Source organism: Arachis duranensis, chromosome 7 (genome assembly GCF_000817695.3).
Source record: "Arachis duranensis cultivar V14167 chromosome 7, aradu.V14167.gnm2.J7QH, whole genome shotgun sequence".
Classification (NCBI taxonomy): Eukaryota; Viridiplantae; Streptophyta; class Magnoliopsida; order Fabales; family Fabaceae; genus Arachis; species Arachis duranensis.
This window is the reverse complement of record NC_029778.3, coordinates 269,127-286,979: the sequence shown is the minus strand read 5'-3', so window position 1 is coordinate 286,979 and position 17,853 is coordinate 269,127. Positions and strand designations below refer to the sequence as shown.

The window sequence follows — 17,853 nt, the reverse complement described above, 5'->3', positions numbered from 1 at the left end:
AACGTAAACGAAGAACATACCAGTGAGAAAAGGAGAGGAAAAGATCGATGGAGAAGAATGAGGGAAGACGCGCGAGAAGAAGAACAACCAAATCTCAAAATAACGAAAACGAAGAAGGAAACAAATATTTTAAATTTGGAAGTTAGATATACGCGGCATATTATATAGCGCGTGTAATCAACGTAGCTGGAGGAGCGAGTATTTTTAATTTATCATTTAATAAACTTGTAAAGCATACAAGCCCTAATGGCTTGTATGCAGAGCTTTTCCGTAAAAATATATAAATTAGACGCTTTGGTTCAAATAAATTTTTGTTATTTTAGAAATTTTAAAAAATTAAGATAGATTAGTCCGAACATATAAAAAACTAGTGTATCTTATAATAATATTTTTTAATTAAATATTTTATAATAAATTTATGATTTTGTTAGGAAAATAGTTATTTTAGACTATAATTAGCTAACAAAATGATAAGTAAAAAGAGATTAAAGATTTGAGTTGTTATTATAAATAAAAGAGAAAATTATTAACTGATTATTGGGTGAAAAATATTAGTTTCTATTTTTTTATTTATTTATTAAGGACTTATTTTTTTAACGTATATATTAAAAATTTTGTTAAAAAGAACGAAAGAATTAATCTATCTCAGAAGAAAAATTATCTAAATTTTTATTAAAAATTTATTAAAAATTAAAGTATTCTACCTAAAAATTATAAATTTCAACTTTTATTTAAAAAAAATTCAAGACAGGGACAAATTTTTGTTTTAAGGAGAAAAAGAAAGACGCGTGATATTTAATTGAAAATTCTACAGTAGACGCAGCTGGTCAGCACTGACCACCTCCGATGTTTCTCGGCAGGAACCGCTACAAATATACAAATAGTCAAATACCATATCCATCCTAAAATTAACAAATAACCCAAATATAAAAAGAGAAAAAGAAAAACTTATTTTCCGAAGATCTGTCGGAGCTGCAGGAGAGAAATGAATTGAATTGAATGGAAAACAAAGCATGAGAGGTTAATATTATCCATTCGTCCTCTTTCCTTTTCCATCCTCACCTTCTGCCTGTTCTGGTACGGTTATTTGGATTCTATTTGTTGTTGATGTTGCTACTGCTGTCGTAGTTTTTCCTTTATTTATTTATCTAAAAATCCAGCTACGTGTTTAAAAATGAATTGATCTCTGATTCGTATGGCTGTGATTGTGATTATTAGGATTTTGATCGTGACTCGTGAGCACAGCAGCTTAGCGCATAAGAGAAACTGATGAGAGATTGTTGGATGAGGAAACGGGCGTAATACAGAATCGTATTGTTTGATGGGCAACACATGCCGTGGATCTTTGAGAGGAAAATATTTTCAGGGCTTCAGCCAGCCCGAAGACCCCTCCAGGCGCAGCAATCCTTCTGACCCCTCCGACTCAGAGCACCTCCCCAAGCAGAATCCCAATTCAGCAGACAACAACAACAACAGCAACAACAACAACAACAACAACAACAACAACAACATCAACAACAACAAGAGAAATCTACCCTTCAAGAAGGACACCATCATGCGCAGAGGCCCCGACAACCAAGCTTATTATGTCCTGGGTCATAAGACTCACAACATTCGTGATCTCTACACTCTTGGCCGCAAACTGGGTCAGGGCCAATTTGGCACCACTTATTTATGCACCGAGAATTCCACCAACATCGAATACGCATGTAAATCCATCTCCAAGAGGAAGTTGATTTCCAAGGAGGACGTGGAAGACGTTAGGAGAGAAATTCAAATAATGCACCATTTAGCTGGTCACAAGAACATCGTCACCATCAAGGGTGCTTATGAGGATCCTCTCTACGTCCATATTGTCATGGAGCTTTGTTCTGGGGGTGAGTTGTTTGATCGCATCATCCAAAGGGGCCACTACACCGAGAGGAAGGCTGCTGAGTTGACCAAAATCATTGTTGGAGTTGTTGAGACTTGCCATTCCCTCGGGGTTATGCATAGAGATCTTAAGCCTGAAAACTTCTTGTTGGTTAATAAGGATGATGATTTCTCTCTTAAAGCAATTGACTTTGGCCTCTCTGTTTTCTTCAAACCAGGTAACAACCAGTCCTTTCTGTGCCTTTCACTTTATAATATCATCATACTGAAACGTTTTTCCATCTTTATGTATCCTTCTTATGTTTCTACTTATCTTTTTGCAACATTACTTTTGTTTTATTGCAAAGATTTGTACCTTAGGCAGGCACATTTAATATATCATAAATGCTTGTTTCTTTTTGGTCTTTTTTTCATGCTGCTGAGTGCTGACTATCCTCAAGTGTGCCCTGATGTATTTAAATACCAATTTGTTATTTACTCTTTTCTCCAACTTACCTTGCTCATAATTATTAGTAGGTTACTGACTGGGGAACACCATAACATAACATACCCTTCAATCTTAATGCCTCAGGTCAAGTATTCACTGACGTGGTTGGCAGTCCGTACTATGTTGCTCCTGAGGTTCTCCTCAAGCATTATGGCCCCGAAGCAGATGTGTGGACAGCAGGCGTCATTCTATACATATTACTTAGTGGAGTGCCGCCGTTTTGGGCAGGTATTTGGTGCTTCTGAGTGGTGACACCTTTGTTTATTTTATTTTTTATCTCCTCTCCCTCAGTTTATGATCTGTGACACCACTGAGTTTCTTCTTTTGGAATTCAGAAACCCAGCAGGGTATATTTGATGCTGTTTTGAAGGGGCATATAGATTTCGACTCTGATCCATGGCCTTTAATTTCTGATAGTGCTAAAGATCTGATTAGAAAGATGCTGTGTTCTCGGCCTTCAGAACGGTTGACAGCTCATGAAGTGTTATGTATGTTCACGTATTGGTCTGCTAAAGTACTATAAATTATAGACAAGGTTCACCATGATACGCATACAATAGATATTGTTTCTTTTTAGTAGATGCTCGGTGAGTGTTATTTCTTAGTAGATAAAGTGGAGGCTAAGCACAAAAAATTGGTTTTTCCCCGTTATTCATACTTCCAAAATTGTTTCCAGACCTTATTCGTGTTATTTTAGAGCTACCTATGAAGAACTACACCTTTTTAAAATATTTGATACTTGGAAGTTTTTTGTTTCTTTGAAAGCAAACTTCAATTTTACACATGAGCCTAATATTTTTGTCAGGTATGTAAAACAAAGGAGAGGAATAAATTTGCAAATAATGAGAATATAATGGCTTTTATTATTTCAATGCACTTATCTACATGATTAAAAGTGGCTGTTGATTTGCTTTAATACTTTTAGAATAAAATATATGATATTTAAGTTTAAAAAATAGATCTGGTTAGATTTTGTAGATGTAAATAGATTTGAATCGTAAAACCATTATTATGGAGAAGATAAAGCGAAGGACATTTTTGAAAAAGAAAAATTGGATTTGAAACCTCCCGATCCCCTTAATGTAATAGATAAAAGATGATTTGATATAACATGTAGATGAGATGATGTTAATGTTATTTGTTTAGGTCATCCATGGATATGTGAAAATGGAGTTGCCCCCGACAGAGCATTGGACCCTGCTGTTCTTTCCCGCCTTAAACAGTTCTCTGCAATGAACAAACTAAAGAAGATGGCTTTGCGGGTAAGTGAAGCTAATGGATTCTTGAGTATTTGCTTAGTTATGAATGTATGCTTGTATTTCATTGTGAAGTAGATAGAAAGCACATTCTGGTATATAATGTAATTTTGGTTCTTCGCTCATGTAGTCAACAAAAATTTTATGCACTTCTTCAATAATGAACCTCACGTTATACTTCTCTACTCACTCTTCTTTTTCTATGGTCTTTCATCTGTTATCATTTTGTTTTATTAAAGCTACATAATTTCACTTATTATTTTAAATACTCCTCTTTCAGTTTTTATATCTTGGTTCTGAGATACAAAGTTGTCTTTGAGCATTACATGCTGTGTCACTAATGAAGTAATGATTAATGAGCAAAATCCAAAAGGAACTAGAATTTTTGGGGCAACTGAATACATTTTTTTATCTTTGGATAAACAGTTACAATTGCTTGTTATGCTGTCTTCATAGGTAATTGCTGAAAGTTTGTCCGAAGAGGAGATTGCTGGTTTGAGAGAGATGTTTCAAGCTATGGATACTGATAACAGTGGTGCAATTACTTTTGATGAGCTTAAAGCTGGTCTAAGAAGATATGGGTCAACCCTTAAGGATACAGAAATACGTGATCTTATGGAGGCGGTAGGGCATAGTTCTATGAAAATTATCCATCTGTATTTTGTGTACCTACCCCCTTCTTTATTTTCCTCCCTTTTGTTCACATTGTGTTCCATCCAGCTGAAACATTTGTTATTTCAGGCTGATGTGGACAATAGTGGGACTATAGATTATGGAGAGTTTATCGCTGCAACAATTCATCTCAACAAGCTAGAGCGCGAGGAACATCTCATTGCAGCATTTCGATATTTTGACAAGGATGGGAGTGGCTATATTACAGTTGACGAACTTCAACAAGCTTGTATAGAACATAACATGACTGACGTTTTTCTTGAAGATATTATTAGGGAAGTTGATCAAGATAATGTAAGTCATTTTGACTTGTAGTATATACTGGCTTAGGGAATTGTTGGCTTTTTACTCTTCATTCTTGACCAATCCTTGTTTTTTATTTTTGAAATCTATTTTGAATGTTCTGCGGAGTAAAGATGCTTGCATGTTATAATCAATACAAATATCTTTTTATGCTACATTTCGGACTTTCATATGAGAATTTGGTATATCAAAAAGAAGAATGTTATCTGAAGTCTTAATACAATATTTTAGTTTAGATCCTTAAGTTTTGATGAAGCAATACAAGTTTGTATTATATTACATCTAAATTAATTTTTTGGTAATTAAATAAATATTACATTTCAATTTCTTACACTTGCAAAAGTAGTTGATTCATTACTTCTTTCATGCGTTTAATACATTTGAAGTATCATACCTGAATTTTGTGGATTTGGCAAGCATGATTCTTTTTTGCATCTAATTATTTAATTTTTAAGTTGCTTCACTCTCTTTTGGGGCAATATTTAATGGCTTTGTCTGCCCGCCCTCCTTTTCACTTTTTAGGATGGAAGGATTGATTATGGTGAATTTGCTGCCATGATGCAAGGCAATGCTGGAATTGGAAGGAGGACTATGCGCAACAGCCTGAATTTAAGCATGAGAGATGCACCAGGTGTCTGATTCTCATCGGTGCAGGTACTTTTGGCTTTGATTAAAGCAGAACTTAGTCTCCAAGCTTATACGCCTTCCTTTATATACTTCTTAATATGTCCTTTAATAATCAACAAACTTCTGTATTTGTGAATCAATGCCTTAGATGATAACATAGTTCTCCTCATTGTTTGCTACATCCCATTGCTTTGATTTCTGTGGTAATTTGGCACTTGATGTTTTAATTAATATTCATACATTGTTGTCATTATGAGTGCATTTTACGATTGATGTGTTTAAATATCTTGATAAGTGTTAATGATGTTATCAATATAAATGGAAATAACAACTTAAGATTTGCAGCAAAGGAAGAAAATCAGGGGGAGGTACAAGATAGGATTTGAAATTTACTATATTATGGGTTAAATTATTTATAAAATAGTGTTAGAATTGGTAATCAGAGATGATAGAAGCATGTTGAGAAAACAAAATATTATTCCCAGATCGATGTAAACAGCACACAAGTAGGAACCCCTAATTCAAGAGAAGGTCTCCGATTGTCCTAATTCATCTTAACAAAAGATAAAAGAGTCCCTTCTCTCTACCCTTCTTCTGATTAAAACTAACAAACTAAGTGGTTTAACCTCAACAGATTTAACCAGAGAGTGAAACATTAATAATTGTTCAGTCTCTGGAAGGTGGTTCACATAAAATTGGTGATATCAAGCAGAAGTTCGGCATAAACTTAGGGTGTATATGAGTCAAGTTGCTAATAAACCTTTTTGCAATTTTTGTTATATGGTAGAAACAAGTATATAAAAGGGCTTATATCTTAATGACCAAACTTTGGGTGCGTGTGACTCACTTATCGTCAGATTTTGTTAAATATAGGCCATTGGTTCTGCACCTTAACAATGTATTAGAGCATGTCTTGATGGAGAAGCAATTTGAACAAGAGACTATGTCGCGCCTTAGTTTGTATGCTGACAGTTAGCCCAAATAAGTGTTAGCTTTGTATTGCTGATAGAAATGAGTAATATAGGATAATGTTTTAGGAGAAAATAGAAATTCTTTCATGCTTCTGGTACACATTTGATGTGAGCTCCAAGAGAAACCACCACTACATACTTTTATTTATAATAGTTGGAAATCACAAAAAAGTCAAGAACGACTGCTTATAGTTGTTCCTACTAGAACATGCATTAAATGGTTCTTGTATTTTAGAGGGAAGGTTTTAGTTATAGTAACACTGGAACTCCCTCCATAAATTTATGTATATGAACAAAGTACCAAAGTGACGTTGCTTGCGATTTCACTTGCATGTTCCATGCTTGTGCCTCATGTATTATTATTACATGCAATTTTGACAGGTTGTACAGCAAAATCCAGAAAGAGAAAAATAGCATGAATCTTTTATAAAGAAAAAGATTTGTTGCTATCCTGCACAGGGATCCACTCGCATGCAAGAAGAATGGGGGATCATAGATGCTGTCCCATGAACACTCCTCAATTGTTTGCATTTATGTGCTGTATGAATGATTGCGAAAGTTATTTTGATCTTTGTAAACTCCAGTTTCAACGTAACAGCTGTTTCAAGTTAGTCGTTATTTTTCTGTACTTTCATGTAGGGGAATTCTGTTAATAGTCGAAGTAGAAGGATTTGAAAGGTTTTGATTTTACGGATGTAGAGTTTTACACGAGTGAAGTTGATGGTTTGGGCGAACTATGAAGCCTGTTTGGATGTGTTGACTGTTGATGTGAAAGTAGACACATAATATATCTCAGCTGGCTTGTTTTTCAATTAAATTTATGCCTTTATTAATAATAGTTAATTTTCCATACGTAATTTTGAAATAGTCATCTAATCTATATTACGAACTACTGTATGGTGTTAAACTGGACTTAAAATTTATAATTTTTTATAAAAATTTGTATGGAGTAATGTATATGCTACTATGGTCTAATCGACTAAGCAACTTGACAACGAGTAATGAGGAGAAACTTCGATTTACTAGAAATAATACAAATTTACGGTGCAATGAGTTGAGTTTATTCAAATTCAAATTTGACTCATTTATTATATGAGTTTAAATTTGGTCACTAGCTCACGAATTTAGCTTATCGAGCTATTAACGAGTCAAGTTCGAGCTAGTTCATGAGTTGGCTTGACTCACTTCCAGTCTTAGCGATAGCTCTGCCTAATTTCTTTGGCGGGAGGAGTTTGGAGGCGACTATGCAAGATGCTACTGACGAAGGGAAGGGGATTAGGGTTCAGGGGTTCACCGTTTTCTTTTCTTTATTAGTGAATAAAACGATACCGTTTGAAGAAAAAATCTGAAAACTAGTTGAGTCTCAATTCGGTTTGACTGGATGGTTCTCGACAAGTTCGACAGTCTAATAACAATTTTTAGAAATGACGGTTATAGCTTTTGACCGAATCGGAATCCTTACCGATTCACAGTTCGACCGGTTCGACCGGCCAATTCAAACCGGTTTTTAGAATCTTGCAAAATACACAGTGTGAAAATTTTGGTGCACAACACAAAAAATTTTGATTCACAACACAAAATTTTTTTATGAACAACATAGAAAATTTTGAAAGACCACAATTGATTCACCCAACCAACAAAATATATTCGCAGCAAAAATTTATGTGCTATGTCAATAAGTTCCTGTGCTTTCCAACAAAATTTTCTATGCTAAAAAAGCATGAAGACGGAAAAGCGGTGACACATCAACATTTTTTTTGTTGTTGGGCTTGTGCTAACTTAGTTAAACTTGGTTACAAAAACATTTATACGTGTAAAAATGTCATAATCAATTAGTACTAAATAAAATAATATTGGATTATTTGAACTGATTTTTTATTGTCTCTAAATCTTTATTACAATTATGATCGGGAGGACCAAATCCCCAAAGTGATTCTGGAGATACACAACGTTCACTATTTTAGTCCCTTAAATCCAAAATTCACTATACTAGTCTCTAAGATCTAATCAACTTCGAGCACCATATTGATCTCTGGACCTTTTCTAGCGCTGAATTAGCAAGTGCAGTGTTGAATATTCTCTGACTTGCCACTCTACATAGAAGACTAAACAATGTTGTTTTATTTTGGCGCTTAAATAAGACAAAAATGGAGTTAAATCCCCAAATTGGTCCGTGAGATTCACAAAATGCACCGATTTAGTCCCTGACTTCCCAATTGCACTAATTACGTCCTCCAGATTCCAAAAAATGCATCAATGTGGTCCCTCTTGAATTTTTCGTTCATATTTCTTGCCGGCGGGAGTGACGTGGCGAGTGATTGCCACGCTAGAGTCCCAAGCCATCATCCCCAACTCTAAAGCTGTCGTCCCCTTCTGTCCATGTTGGCTGAGCAACTTCTTACCCTCCTCGCCGTGATGCTCGTAGTTCTATCCTATTACGGTGCTTCTCGCGGTCTTTCTGTGTTGCTTTGCTTCTCGCCGAAATTCTAGTAGGTGAGTCCTCTCTTTGCTGTGTTCTTGCTGTGTTGTATTCGTTTGTTAATTTGCTTAATTAATTTCTTAATTTTTTTTGTTCTTGTTCTTCCGGCATTGAATTTTTTTCACCTTCCATCTCCTTGGTTGCAGGAAGCCACATGGAGAGACGACACAAATTGAAGATAGAGAAGAAGGATCATATTGATTTGGCATAGGTTACTTTGTACTATCACTATTTAGCCCTTTACAGTATTGTCTTAGGGTTTTCAGAATTCCCAATTACACCTGCGGACACACAACGTGTTCCAAACTAAATTCACAACAAAGTATTGCAAATTTGTTATCAATATCGTATCTCTCGCTGGAAAAATTGAAAGAGGCCTATCATCAAGCTCATAGTTCATCGATATTACAAATTTCACAGCCAATAATCTCCAACCTCAGCAAACTAAATCGTTAAGCTACCGAAAATGGGAGGCCATGGCGGCCTCAACATTCTCTCGCAGAAGCGGTGGAACATCTACAACTACGAGAACAGGGAAAAGGTCCGCCGCGACGAGGAGCAAGCCGCCAGAGACGAGCAGATCAAGTGCGACGCCGAGCTCCGCCTTGAGCGCCTCCGCACCGCCAGGGGTTTGGCTCCTCTCATTAAGGCCAAGGTAGAGGAAGAGAAGGGGAAGGAAGAAGAAGAACAACTGGAATTGAAGAATTCGGGTGACAACAGACACATTAACTTGTTCAAGGGGATTAAGGTTTTCGATCCTGTACGAGAAACCGAGAAGAGGAAGGAGTTGTTAGGGGAAAGGGAAGGGTGGAAGAAGGAGAAGAAGATGAAGAAAGAAGAAGGGAAGTCCTCGGGGGTGGTGGTGGGTCCCGAGGATGAGAAGTATAGGTTAGGGTATAGGGTAGCAGGGAAGGGTGTGAAGATGCCTTGGTATCTTGAGATTCGTAATAGCGCCGATGAGAAGGGTGGTGGGGATGATAGTGATGGGGAAGTGAAGAATGAGAACAAGAAGAAGAATGGGAGGAAGACTTTGGAGGAGTTGAGGGAAGAGAGGTTGAAGAGGGAGAAGCACGAGAAGGAGTGGGAGAAGAGTGATTGCCAATACAACCACGTTTTCCACCCTCCAGTGTGGCAATCATTCGCCACGTCACTCCCGCCGGCAAGCAATATGAACGGAAAATTCGAGAGGGACCACGTTGATGCATTTTTTACATTCTGGAGGACGTAATTAGTGCAATTGGGAAGCTAGGGACTAAATCGATGCATTTTGTAAATCTCAGGGATCACTTTGAATTTAACTCAACAAAAATGAGAAGACGAAGAAAAGTTTATATAATGTGCAAATTGTTTTATCTCCCTTCATTCTCCAAAAAATCTTTGTTTTTACCTTGTTTAAGCGTCAAAATAAAATAACATCGTTTAGCCATGTGTCCACTATGATAAATCAGAGGCTCAGAGCTAACTCAGTACTTTATTCATTGACTTGGCCTTAAAAAGTTTCTAAAGACTAATATAGTACCTGAAACTAGATCTCGAGAACCAATATATTGAATTTTGGATTTAAGAAACTAAAATCGTGAATCTTTTAGAGACCATTATAAAAATTTAATCTAACCGGGAGACAATGACATAAGTTATTTTGTTTAACTTAAAATTCATAATTTTATGTATGTAATGTTTATTACAACTAATATTATTCAATTATTTTAGTAATAGTTAAAAATATAAAATAAAATAAACGATAATTCAACAATGCAAAATAAATTAATTTTGTATTGCTTGAGGCCAATTTTTTCCCCAAATATTTTTGTTTTACCACATGCTTAATACTTTAATTGGGATTAAATTACCATCATTAAATATTTAATTGAGAGAAGGGCAAGGTTCCTAAAATTTTATTGCGGCCGAATAATTAGCACTATTGAGAAAAATGAGGCATATAGGTTTTTTTGTTTCTTAGAGATATAACTGTAAGTATTTAATAATTAAATTTATTTTTGATACACTATCATTTTATAAGGTGGTGCAATTACAATTATTTTTTTTGGATAAAATATATCGTTAAACCAAACCATCTCCAATATTTCATAAATATCCTAACACAATATCATTATATCAAAATCATATATACATATCTATATAAATCGAATTAATCTAATTCGAATTAAAAATCACGTGTATATTAGTTCAAATTTTGCATAAGAGCCTCAAATTAATTATTTTATTCGACGGGTCATATGTTATCATGCAACAAACAAAAAAAAGTAATTTAACTCAAAATTATATTTTTGAAAATATTTGGAGATCAAAGTTTAGAGTAAAAAATAGTTATAATTTTAAGTGATCTTTCAAAAATCATTTTAACTATGAACTTTATACGTATATGTTCTTAAATTCTTACTATATCATTGTTTTCTTTTTGATAATTAATAACACTTGCTTTTAAAAAGAACAAGTTAAAATTATATTCTCCTCAACAATATAATGTTGAGTCATATTGCTAAGTTGTTGTTATAATGTTATTGTTTACAAGAACTAAGTACTTTCTTTTTGTTTATTTTTTTGTTCAATATACAATTGTATCCACGGTTATGTAATTTATCCATATCCTCATCAATGTATGATTAAAACTAAAAGAAATTTAATTATCATTTGACATTTACAGAAATACATTTGTACAGAACTTCAAACTATTGGATTCTAGGCGCCGACAGAAACGATAAAGTAAACAAATAAATTAAAAAACATTAGAGGACAGGAGAAGATTCCTCTCCCGTAGAAAAAAATTAGATAGTATTCAGTGTTTAATTTTATTATTTATTGTTATTTTTTTATTAATTTTTGATCTCACTTATAAAATAAAAAGTAAAATATCACACTCTATTTTCTCTCGTAACAAAAAATGGAGAGAATCCTTTTAAGAGGACGTAGGTGGACTTCAATAATCGGAAACGCGGTCCCATATTTAGGGGAAACGGAAATAGAAAATCATTAATCTAAACCCTTTACCCTTTCCAGCCAGTAATATTTTTAGAACTAGATAACAACTAGCTAGCTTACACCAAAAACAAAAGAAAAAGGAGGGAAAGACGAAACCAAACCGGCAAGGTTGAATGATAGAAACGAGTTTGCAACGAAAAATCCTGTAACGAGATCCAGCAGTTTTGTTCAACAACTCCATTATACAACAGATAAATATAAATATAATGCATATAATCTGGTACAGAGCTTTGTGTGAGCCAGATATTGGCCGGACAAGAATGAAGAAACAGAGAATTATTATACATAGATGAAGCGAATGAAAAAAGAAAGAAGAATTAATAACATACAGCAAGAAGAATAGGAAATAAAGGAATCGCACAAGCTAGGCAAACAAAAAGTAATTGGAATTATGGAGGGATCTTCAAAGACTAATTTATTGGAAGGATAGAAGGCATATATGGTTATAGGTATATGTGGACCAGGCAGGAGTGATTCCGGTTGCGGATGGAAGATAAAGGTAACTACGAAGATTGAGTTGTGGGGCTTGCAGTTGCAACAGAATGACGATGATGGGACCTGTCAGATTGAGGAAGGCCTACGGGATCAGAAACAGAAGCGACGAGCCTTCGGATCTCAGAGCGGAGCTTATAGAGAACGTGCCTCCAAGTGCCCCTATCGTGGGAGCCAAGGATCTGGGTTTCTTGCTTGTTCATCTCAAGATCTCTGGCGAAGACGGGCTTCCTGGATAGGATCCAAGCCCATCCCCACTCCCACCATTTCCTGATGGAGGTGCCTGCATAGTCACCCACCGACAAGAGCGACTTGGATCTGTGGAGTGACCAAGACGATGCAACAGCTGGGCCGCTGGGTTGGATCCTCAGTGACATGGATGAGAGGCGTCTGCGAATTGATCCTGATCCTTCATGGAAGAGTTTACACTTTGTCTGCGACACTGGAAGCGACGCTTTGAAGCTCATGATCTCTCTCTGTATGTGTGTCTCTCTACTACGTAATGCTGAAGCCACCCCACACCACCACCACCTACGTCTATTCCGCTGAATTGAACCAGATTCCTCTAATGAGAAAGCACAAAGCAGCTAGCTAGGATATCATGTGGCAAGGAGAAAATAAATCATTAAACATACATAACAACTCTTGAGCGGTGAAATGTAACCTTCACAGCTCCATCACAGCCTGTTTTATTCTGTTTGTGGGGTCAACGACGTTTACGCCCGTCTCCCCCTCTCTTCGTTAGTTGCTTTGGTTTGGTTTATGCGAAATGTTATACTTACAATGAAAAATCCTACTTATACAACAAAATTCAAAATTCAACCTTTAACCAATCTTTAATATTATTTAATTATTTTTTAATTAAAATATATTCTTAAATTTTAAGATATACATTTATAATTAAAATTAATTTAAATTTTAAAAATTAATTTTTTTAATTTTTTATCTACTTTATAATTAGTTATTATTTTTTTATTTTAAGTTTTTTCTTTTTTTGTAACACAGTTTTTTTCTTTTTTTTTCTATTCTACTTATTTTCAATTATAATTTTTTTTTCAATTATAACACATATAAAATTATTAAGTTATACAAAAAATATTTTTAAAACACATCCAAAATCATAAATATAAAATTTAAATTTAAACATTAAAAAAATAATTATAACACATCTAAAATTATGAAGTTATACAAAAAATATTTTTAAAACACATTCAAAATACAAAAATCGCACATACAAAAATAATTTAACATTGCAATATATATAAAAATCTCTTCATGCTATTTTATTCGATTTTTTTTTCAGAAAAATCAAAAAAATTTATACAAAATAATAAAAAAAGTAATGGTGTCACAGACCCAATCAAACCTTAGGTAAGTTTTCGACAAGGTTGATGCAGACGAAAGAGGAAGAAGGCAGCAACGAAGATGGGTGTTAACGAATGAGAATGTGGCGTTGTGAATGAGCACCGAGAAAGAGGAAGGCAGCCTCAAAGATGAGCGCGGAAGAGGAAGGTGGCACGAATGAACGACGGCGGAGGATGACTTCTCGATGTGCGCCTCTGAGTGAGCCTCTGGATTTTCCATGACTTCTCTGCTTCTTTGAGTGTTTTGTACGGATTTAGTTAATAAATAGATTATTTAAGGTTTATTTTATATTTTAAAATCAAAATTTTGAATTTTGAATAATTTGATTTTTAGATATGTTTTTAAATGTGTTTGTTTTAATTTTTTTAAATTATTGTAATAAAAGGCTGAATATTGTACCATTTTTAAAGGATACCTAATTGAATTGCTAAAATAAGCCACTAATGTATTTGTGTACATGTGTGATTTAATTTATTTTTAACAATGGTGTCAGAACCGGACCGACCTGACCGGTCGGACCGGAAAACCGGCAAGCCGATGCCATAACTGTCCGGGTGAGACATCGAACCGAACAAGAAGTTGAACCGGCAAGACCCGTGTTGAACCGGCTGGGTTTGATCAGAACCGGTGAACCGGCGGGTTTCGTTTAACCCGGACCGGTTCGAAAATTTTTTTTCTGCGATGGAAAAGGACGTCGTTTCTTAAAAAAAAAAGAAACAAAAGCTGCTCTGCTGCTGCGTTTCAACGCTGTAACCCTAGCCTCCATCCCCTTCCCCTGTTTCCCACTTTCCCTTCCCATTCCCAAACGGTTTTGAGTTGAGAGACCACCATCACCATCACCATGGCACCATGACTCCATCCCCTGCTACTCGCCTACTCTGCTTCAGCTTCAGGCTTTCAGCCACGTCGTTGCCCCGTTCAGCTTCAACCACGCGGCACTCACCTCACCACCGCATCCAGAGCAGTGCGCCACTCACCACCGCCAAGAAGCACGTCCACGGTCCATCGAAGATTGAACATTGAAGTCGCCTCCTCGTCGCTCCTCGCTCCAGGTCTCCCTCTTCTCTGCTCGACGCTCGTCGCTCTATCCCTCCAGGTCCAGGGTCCAGCCGTGCAGGTAAGTATTTTTAATTTTTTAATTTTTTGAAGTTAATTGATTATTGTAGTCCCGGATTGGTTGTGCTTGTGCAGCTGGGATAGTCGCCGAGGGACTGAGTCACTGAGGCATAAAGATGAGATCTGTAGCGGTTGCAATAAGTATATAGAGTTGGAATTCGCTCTTCTCTAATTCACAACTCTTAGTCGAAAATGGAGTACAGGAAAATCAGGGATGAGGTGCTTTTAATATGTAGCTGAGAAATTTGCTATCACATTTCTTCCATTCACTCAATAATAAACTAGAGTTGATTTGAGTTTTGACGCACCTTTGTGTTGTAGGGTGATGATAGGGAGACCGGCATCCAGGACGTTGAGAGTTTACGTGAAAAATCGGTTTTGCTGTCCGGTGCAGGTGCATAACTATCTTCTCTTCTTCTGTCTTATATTGTATCGGTTGGATAATTAGATGTATTGTGTTTGCAACTTCACCATTGGAATAGCGTTAACCTCTTTTCCCCTGTTCACTGTTTTGCAGTCCTAGACAACCGTTTGGCCTCCGTGGGAGAAACCAAAACCGATAGCCACAGGGCGAAAGCAAAGTGGAAACTCAAGTCTGACTCCTGCTCCCACTCTCCGTTATCTTTCTGTTCAGTTCTTGTTCGATTTCTTAATCCTCATCCCATTTCTCTTGATATAGGTCAGTTGTTACACTTGCATTGACTATTCTTACTAGTTCGCAAGCCATTCTAATCGTTTGGTCCAAGAGAGCTGGCAAGTACGAGTATAGTGTAACCACCGCAAACTTTCTGGTGCGTATAGATCTCATCTCTATGCAGTATGCACTCATTCCATTGATTCACTTTCTGCTTGATAACCCGAGTTGTGGCATTTGACCAATACATGGCTCCTAATTTATTGGTAATCTTTTGGTTATAGGTGGAGACTTTAAAATGTGCTATATCCCTTGTGGCCCTTGCAAGAATATGGAAAAAGGAAGGTGTCACCGAGGACAATCGGTTAGCATAATCCTTTTCCCTTAAGTTTTTTGATCTGATTGTGAATTTAGTGCAAGATTTTGGGTTATGTTTTACATTCTGTTGATGAAAAGGGAAAAAAGTTTGGATAACTAGTTAAAGAGGTGGAATAAGGTTTTTCTTACATTGAAAATTTGAGTGACAACTTGCATTTTGGCCATTTACAAGCAAGCACAAAAGCACAAGGTAACCAAAGTACATGTTTCTACGAACTCATAATGTTACTTTGGAAGCTGAAGCATTATACTGAGATTTTGGGTTGTATTCCTCAGGGCGAATCTTTACTACATTTCGATATTCAAGGATGGAAACAGGTCAGGCGACCTATTAAGGGCCTGTGGCTTGCTAAAATATAGAAGCAGGCTCAGGCTTTTTGAAAAGCCTTTTTATCTTAGCAACCTAGGCCTAGGTTTGCGGAAAAGCGAGTAGGCTTGCTGGCTGTCCTGGGCTTGTTTAGATTTAGAAATGTATATAAATGTAATGTAATTTAATCTACTAAACGCTTGTTAGACTTATCTAGCCTATTTTAGGCATTATGCATACATTTAGCCCATTTGAGCTTTAGTCTTGCATTGTGTGCAGTAAAAAAAAATCCTCGCCACGAAGCCTTTACCCTCCTTAATGGGACTTCAAGTAAATTTGGGCAGGATTAATTCTTAGTAGTAGAACTTGGATGCCAATGATTCAATTGAGAGAAAAATAATAAATATGCTTTTTTATTGTTAGTCAATATGTTTTCTAAATGGCAGGCCAAGCTTAAGAACAAATCAGGCTTAGATTAATAAGCTTCAATATAGGCTTGGCCTGTTTCTACCATTTTTCAGTAGGCCAGTGGTTTCACTTGATAAGTCCTGTTGGTGATTTCATCCTTTTATCTAAGCATTATGACTTCTGTATGTCTATGTGTTTCCTTTTCTGATGAGAGATTTTTCATGTTGTCTGTTGTTGGAGAATGAATTTGAATAAGTCGTTGTATATTGTTTCTTGCATCTAGGTTGAGCACCACATTAGATGAAGTTATAGTGTATCCCATTCCAGCAGCACTTTACCTTGTCAAAAATTTGCTTCAGGTTGGTGATGCATGTCTATGTTTGTTATGGTCGCAATTGATTATTATGTAACTTTGATTTTGCAACAGATACCACCAAAATCTGATTGTATTTACTCTTCAATTTTATGGCAGTATTACATTTTTGCATATGTAGATGCTCCTGGCTATCAGATATTAAAAAACTTGAATATTATCAGTACAGGTGTTCTCTACCGAATTATACTCAAGAAGAGGTAGCTTTTGTTCTTTATTTTCAATATAAAAAAAATTGTTGTCAATTCTCATATCATTATCATAATCTTTTAAGGATTGAGGCAGTGTTTTGTTTCCACAAGTTTAGTTTATTACTTAATACTAATGGCTTAGTAAAATAATATTTAATTTTATTGATCGTATTGCCCTGGGGCTGCCTATTGTTGTGTTTTTATTTGCATTTTAGGTTAAGTGAGATTCAATGGGCTGCTTTTATTCTACTGACTGCTGGTTGCACTACAGCCCAGTTGAATTCAAAGTAAGACTAATCCAAGTCTGACATGTGGCCATCACTTTCATACTAATATATTATAATGTTCTTGTGGTACTGCTGTAAAAATGGCCCCCTATCTACAAGCTGTAATGTAACAAACAAATGTATCTGATTGAAGTGCTAGTGAGGAAGTTGGTTAAGATTGAGAGAAGAATAAAGGGATGAGAGATAGAGTTAGGTGTGGAATCATTTGGTAATTGTAGAGATTAGAAGAGCTCCAACTCTTCCTAGTTCCTATCAGTTTTGTATACCTACTCTTTGCCAAATTCTCAGGTTCCTCAGCACATTCTCTGGAATCCTCACAAGACTATTCTATTGATCTAGGTGTAATGTGTCTCTCTACAAAAGAGAGCAATAGCCTTTTTAGATTTATTTTCCATTGTGTAAGTTGCTTGATTACTTTTAAAATTGTCTTTTTGGCAATTTGAATAGCATTGCTTTATCCATATTTTTTGGATTACTTTCCGACAATTAGTTTCAGAGACTTTGAAGCAGCAAAACGAGGAATATTTGGCATTGGTGCATATCTGATACTTTCGGTGTTTATGGTTGGAACATAGTGAGAGTACAAAATGAGAAGAATTTTTTTGTGTTGGGGTTTTTTTTATTTTTGGGGGGGG

General features: G+C 35.8%; 4 protein-coding genes across 8 annotated transcripts in view; 3 read left to right on the top strand and 1 right to left on the bottom strand.

Annotated features, from left to right (window-relative positions):
* The first annotated feature begins 852 nt into the window (after positions 1–852).
* Positions 853–7,005, top strand: LOC107496166 (calcium-dependent protein kinase 26). 3 transcript variants are annotated; one of them, XM_016117369.3, is made up of 9 exons: positions 899–1,077; positions 1,219–2,090; positions 2,444–2,587; positions 2,695–2,847; positions 3,506–3,621; positions 4,072–4,239; positions 4,357–4,581; positions 5,113–5,244; positions 6,570–7,005. In XM_016117369.3, exons 2-8 carry the CDS (start codon positions 1,322–1,324, stop codon positions 5,227–5,229), a joined length of 1,692 nt encoding a protein of 563 aa, XP_015972855.1. In that variant the 5' UTR covers positions 899–1,077; positions 1,219–1,321; the 3' UTR covers positions 5,230–5,244; positions 6,570–7,005. The 3 variants fall into 3 exon arrangements, with proteins under 3 accessions (XP_020982615.1, XP_020982613.1, XP_015972855.1); XM_021126956.2 differs by having other exon boundaries at positions 853–1,020; positions 4,072–4,581; XM_021126954.2 differs by having other exon boundaries at positions 890–1,077; positions 4,072–4,581.
* A 1,535-nt stretch (positions 7,006–8,540) lies between these two features.
* LOC110273638 (uncharacterized protein C5E4.10c-like) lies at positions 8,541–9,941 on the top strand. Its single transcript, XM_021126862.2, has 2 exons — positions 8,541–8,681; positions 8,814–9,941. The coding sequence occupies exon 2, from the start codon at positions 9,134–9,136 to the stop codon at positions 9,893–9,895; it is 762 nt and encodes a 253-aa protein (XP_020982521.1). The 5' UTR covers positions 8,541–8,681; positions 8,814–9,133; the 3' UTR covers positions 9,896–9,941.
* A 1,888-nt stretch (positions 9,942–11,829) lies between these two features.
* Positions 11,830–12,881, bottom strand: LOC107496227 (uncharacterized). Its single transcript, XM_016117438.3, has one exon. The coding sequence runs from the start codon at positions 12,624–12,626 to the stop codon at positions 12,171–12,173; it is 456 nt and encodes a 151-aa protein (XP_015972924.1). The 5' UTR covers positions 12,627–12,881; the 3' UTR covers positions 11,830–12,170.
* Positions 12,882–14,251: 1,370 nt separating this feature from the next.
* The window catches only part of LOC107496186 (CMP-sialic acid transporter 4), an 8,062-nt gene continuing 4,460 nt past the window's right edge, over positions 14,252–17,853 (top strand). The window contains exons 1-9 of one of the 3 annotated variants that reach the window (XM_021126952.2): positions 14,252–14,576; positions 14,716–14,859; positions 14,962–15,034; positions 15,158–15,233; positions 15,320–15,431; positions 15,559–15,638; positions 16,651–16,726; positions 16,840–16,940; positions 17,147–17,218. In XM_021126952.2, the coding sequence (XP_020982611.1) occupies positions 14,833–14,859; positions 14,962–15,034; positions 15,158–15,233; positions 15,320–15,431; positions 15,559–15,638; positions 16,651–16,726; positions 16,840–16,940; positions 17,147–17,218 (617 nt within the window). In that variant the 5' untranslated portion in view covers positions 14,252–14,576; positions 14,716–14,832. Of the gene's footprint in view, positions 14,642–14,690; positions 14,860–14,961; positions 15,035–15,157; positions 15,234–15,319; positions 15,432–15,558; positions 15,639–16,650; positions 16,727–16,839; positions 16,941–17,146; positions 17,219–17,853 lie in introns of those variants that run through there. The other 2 variants (XM_016117392.3, XM_016117391.3) reach the window with 2 other exon arrangements.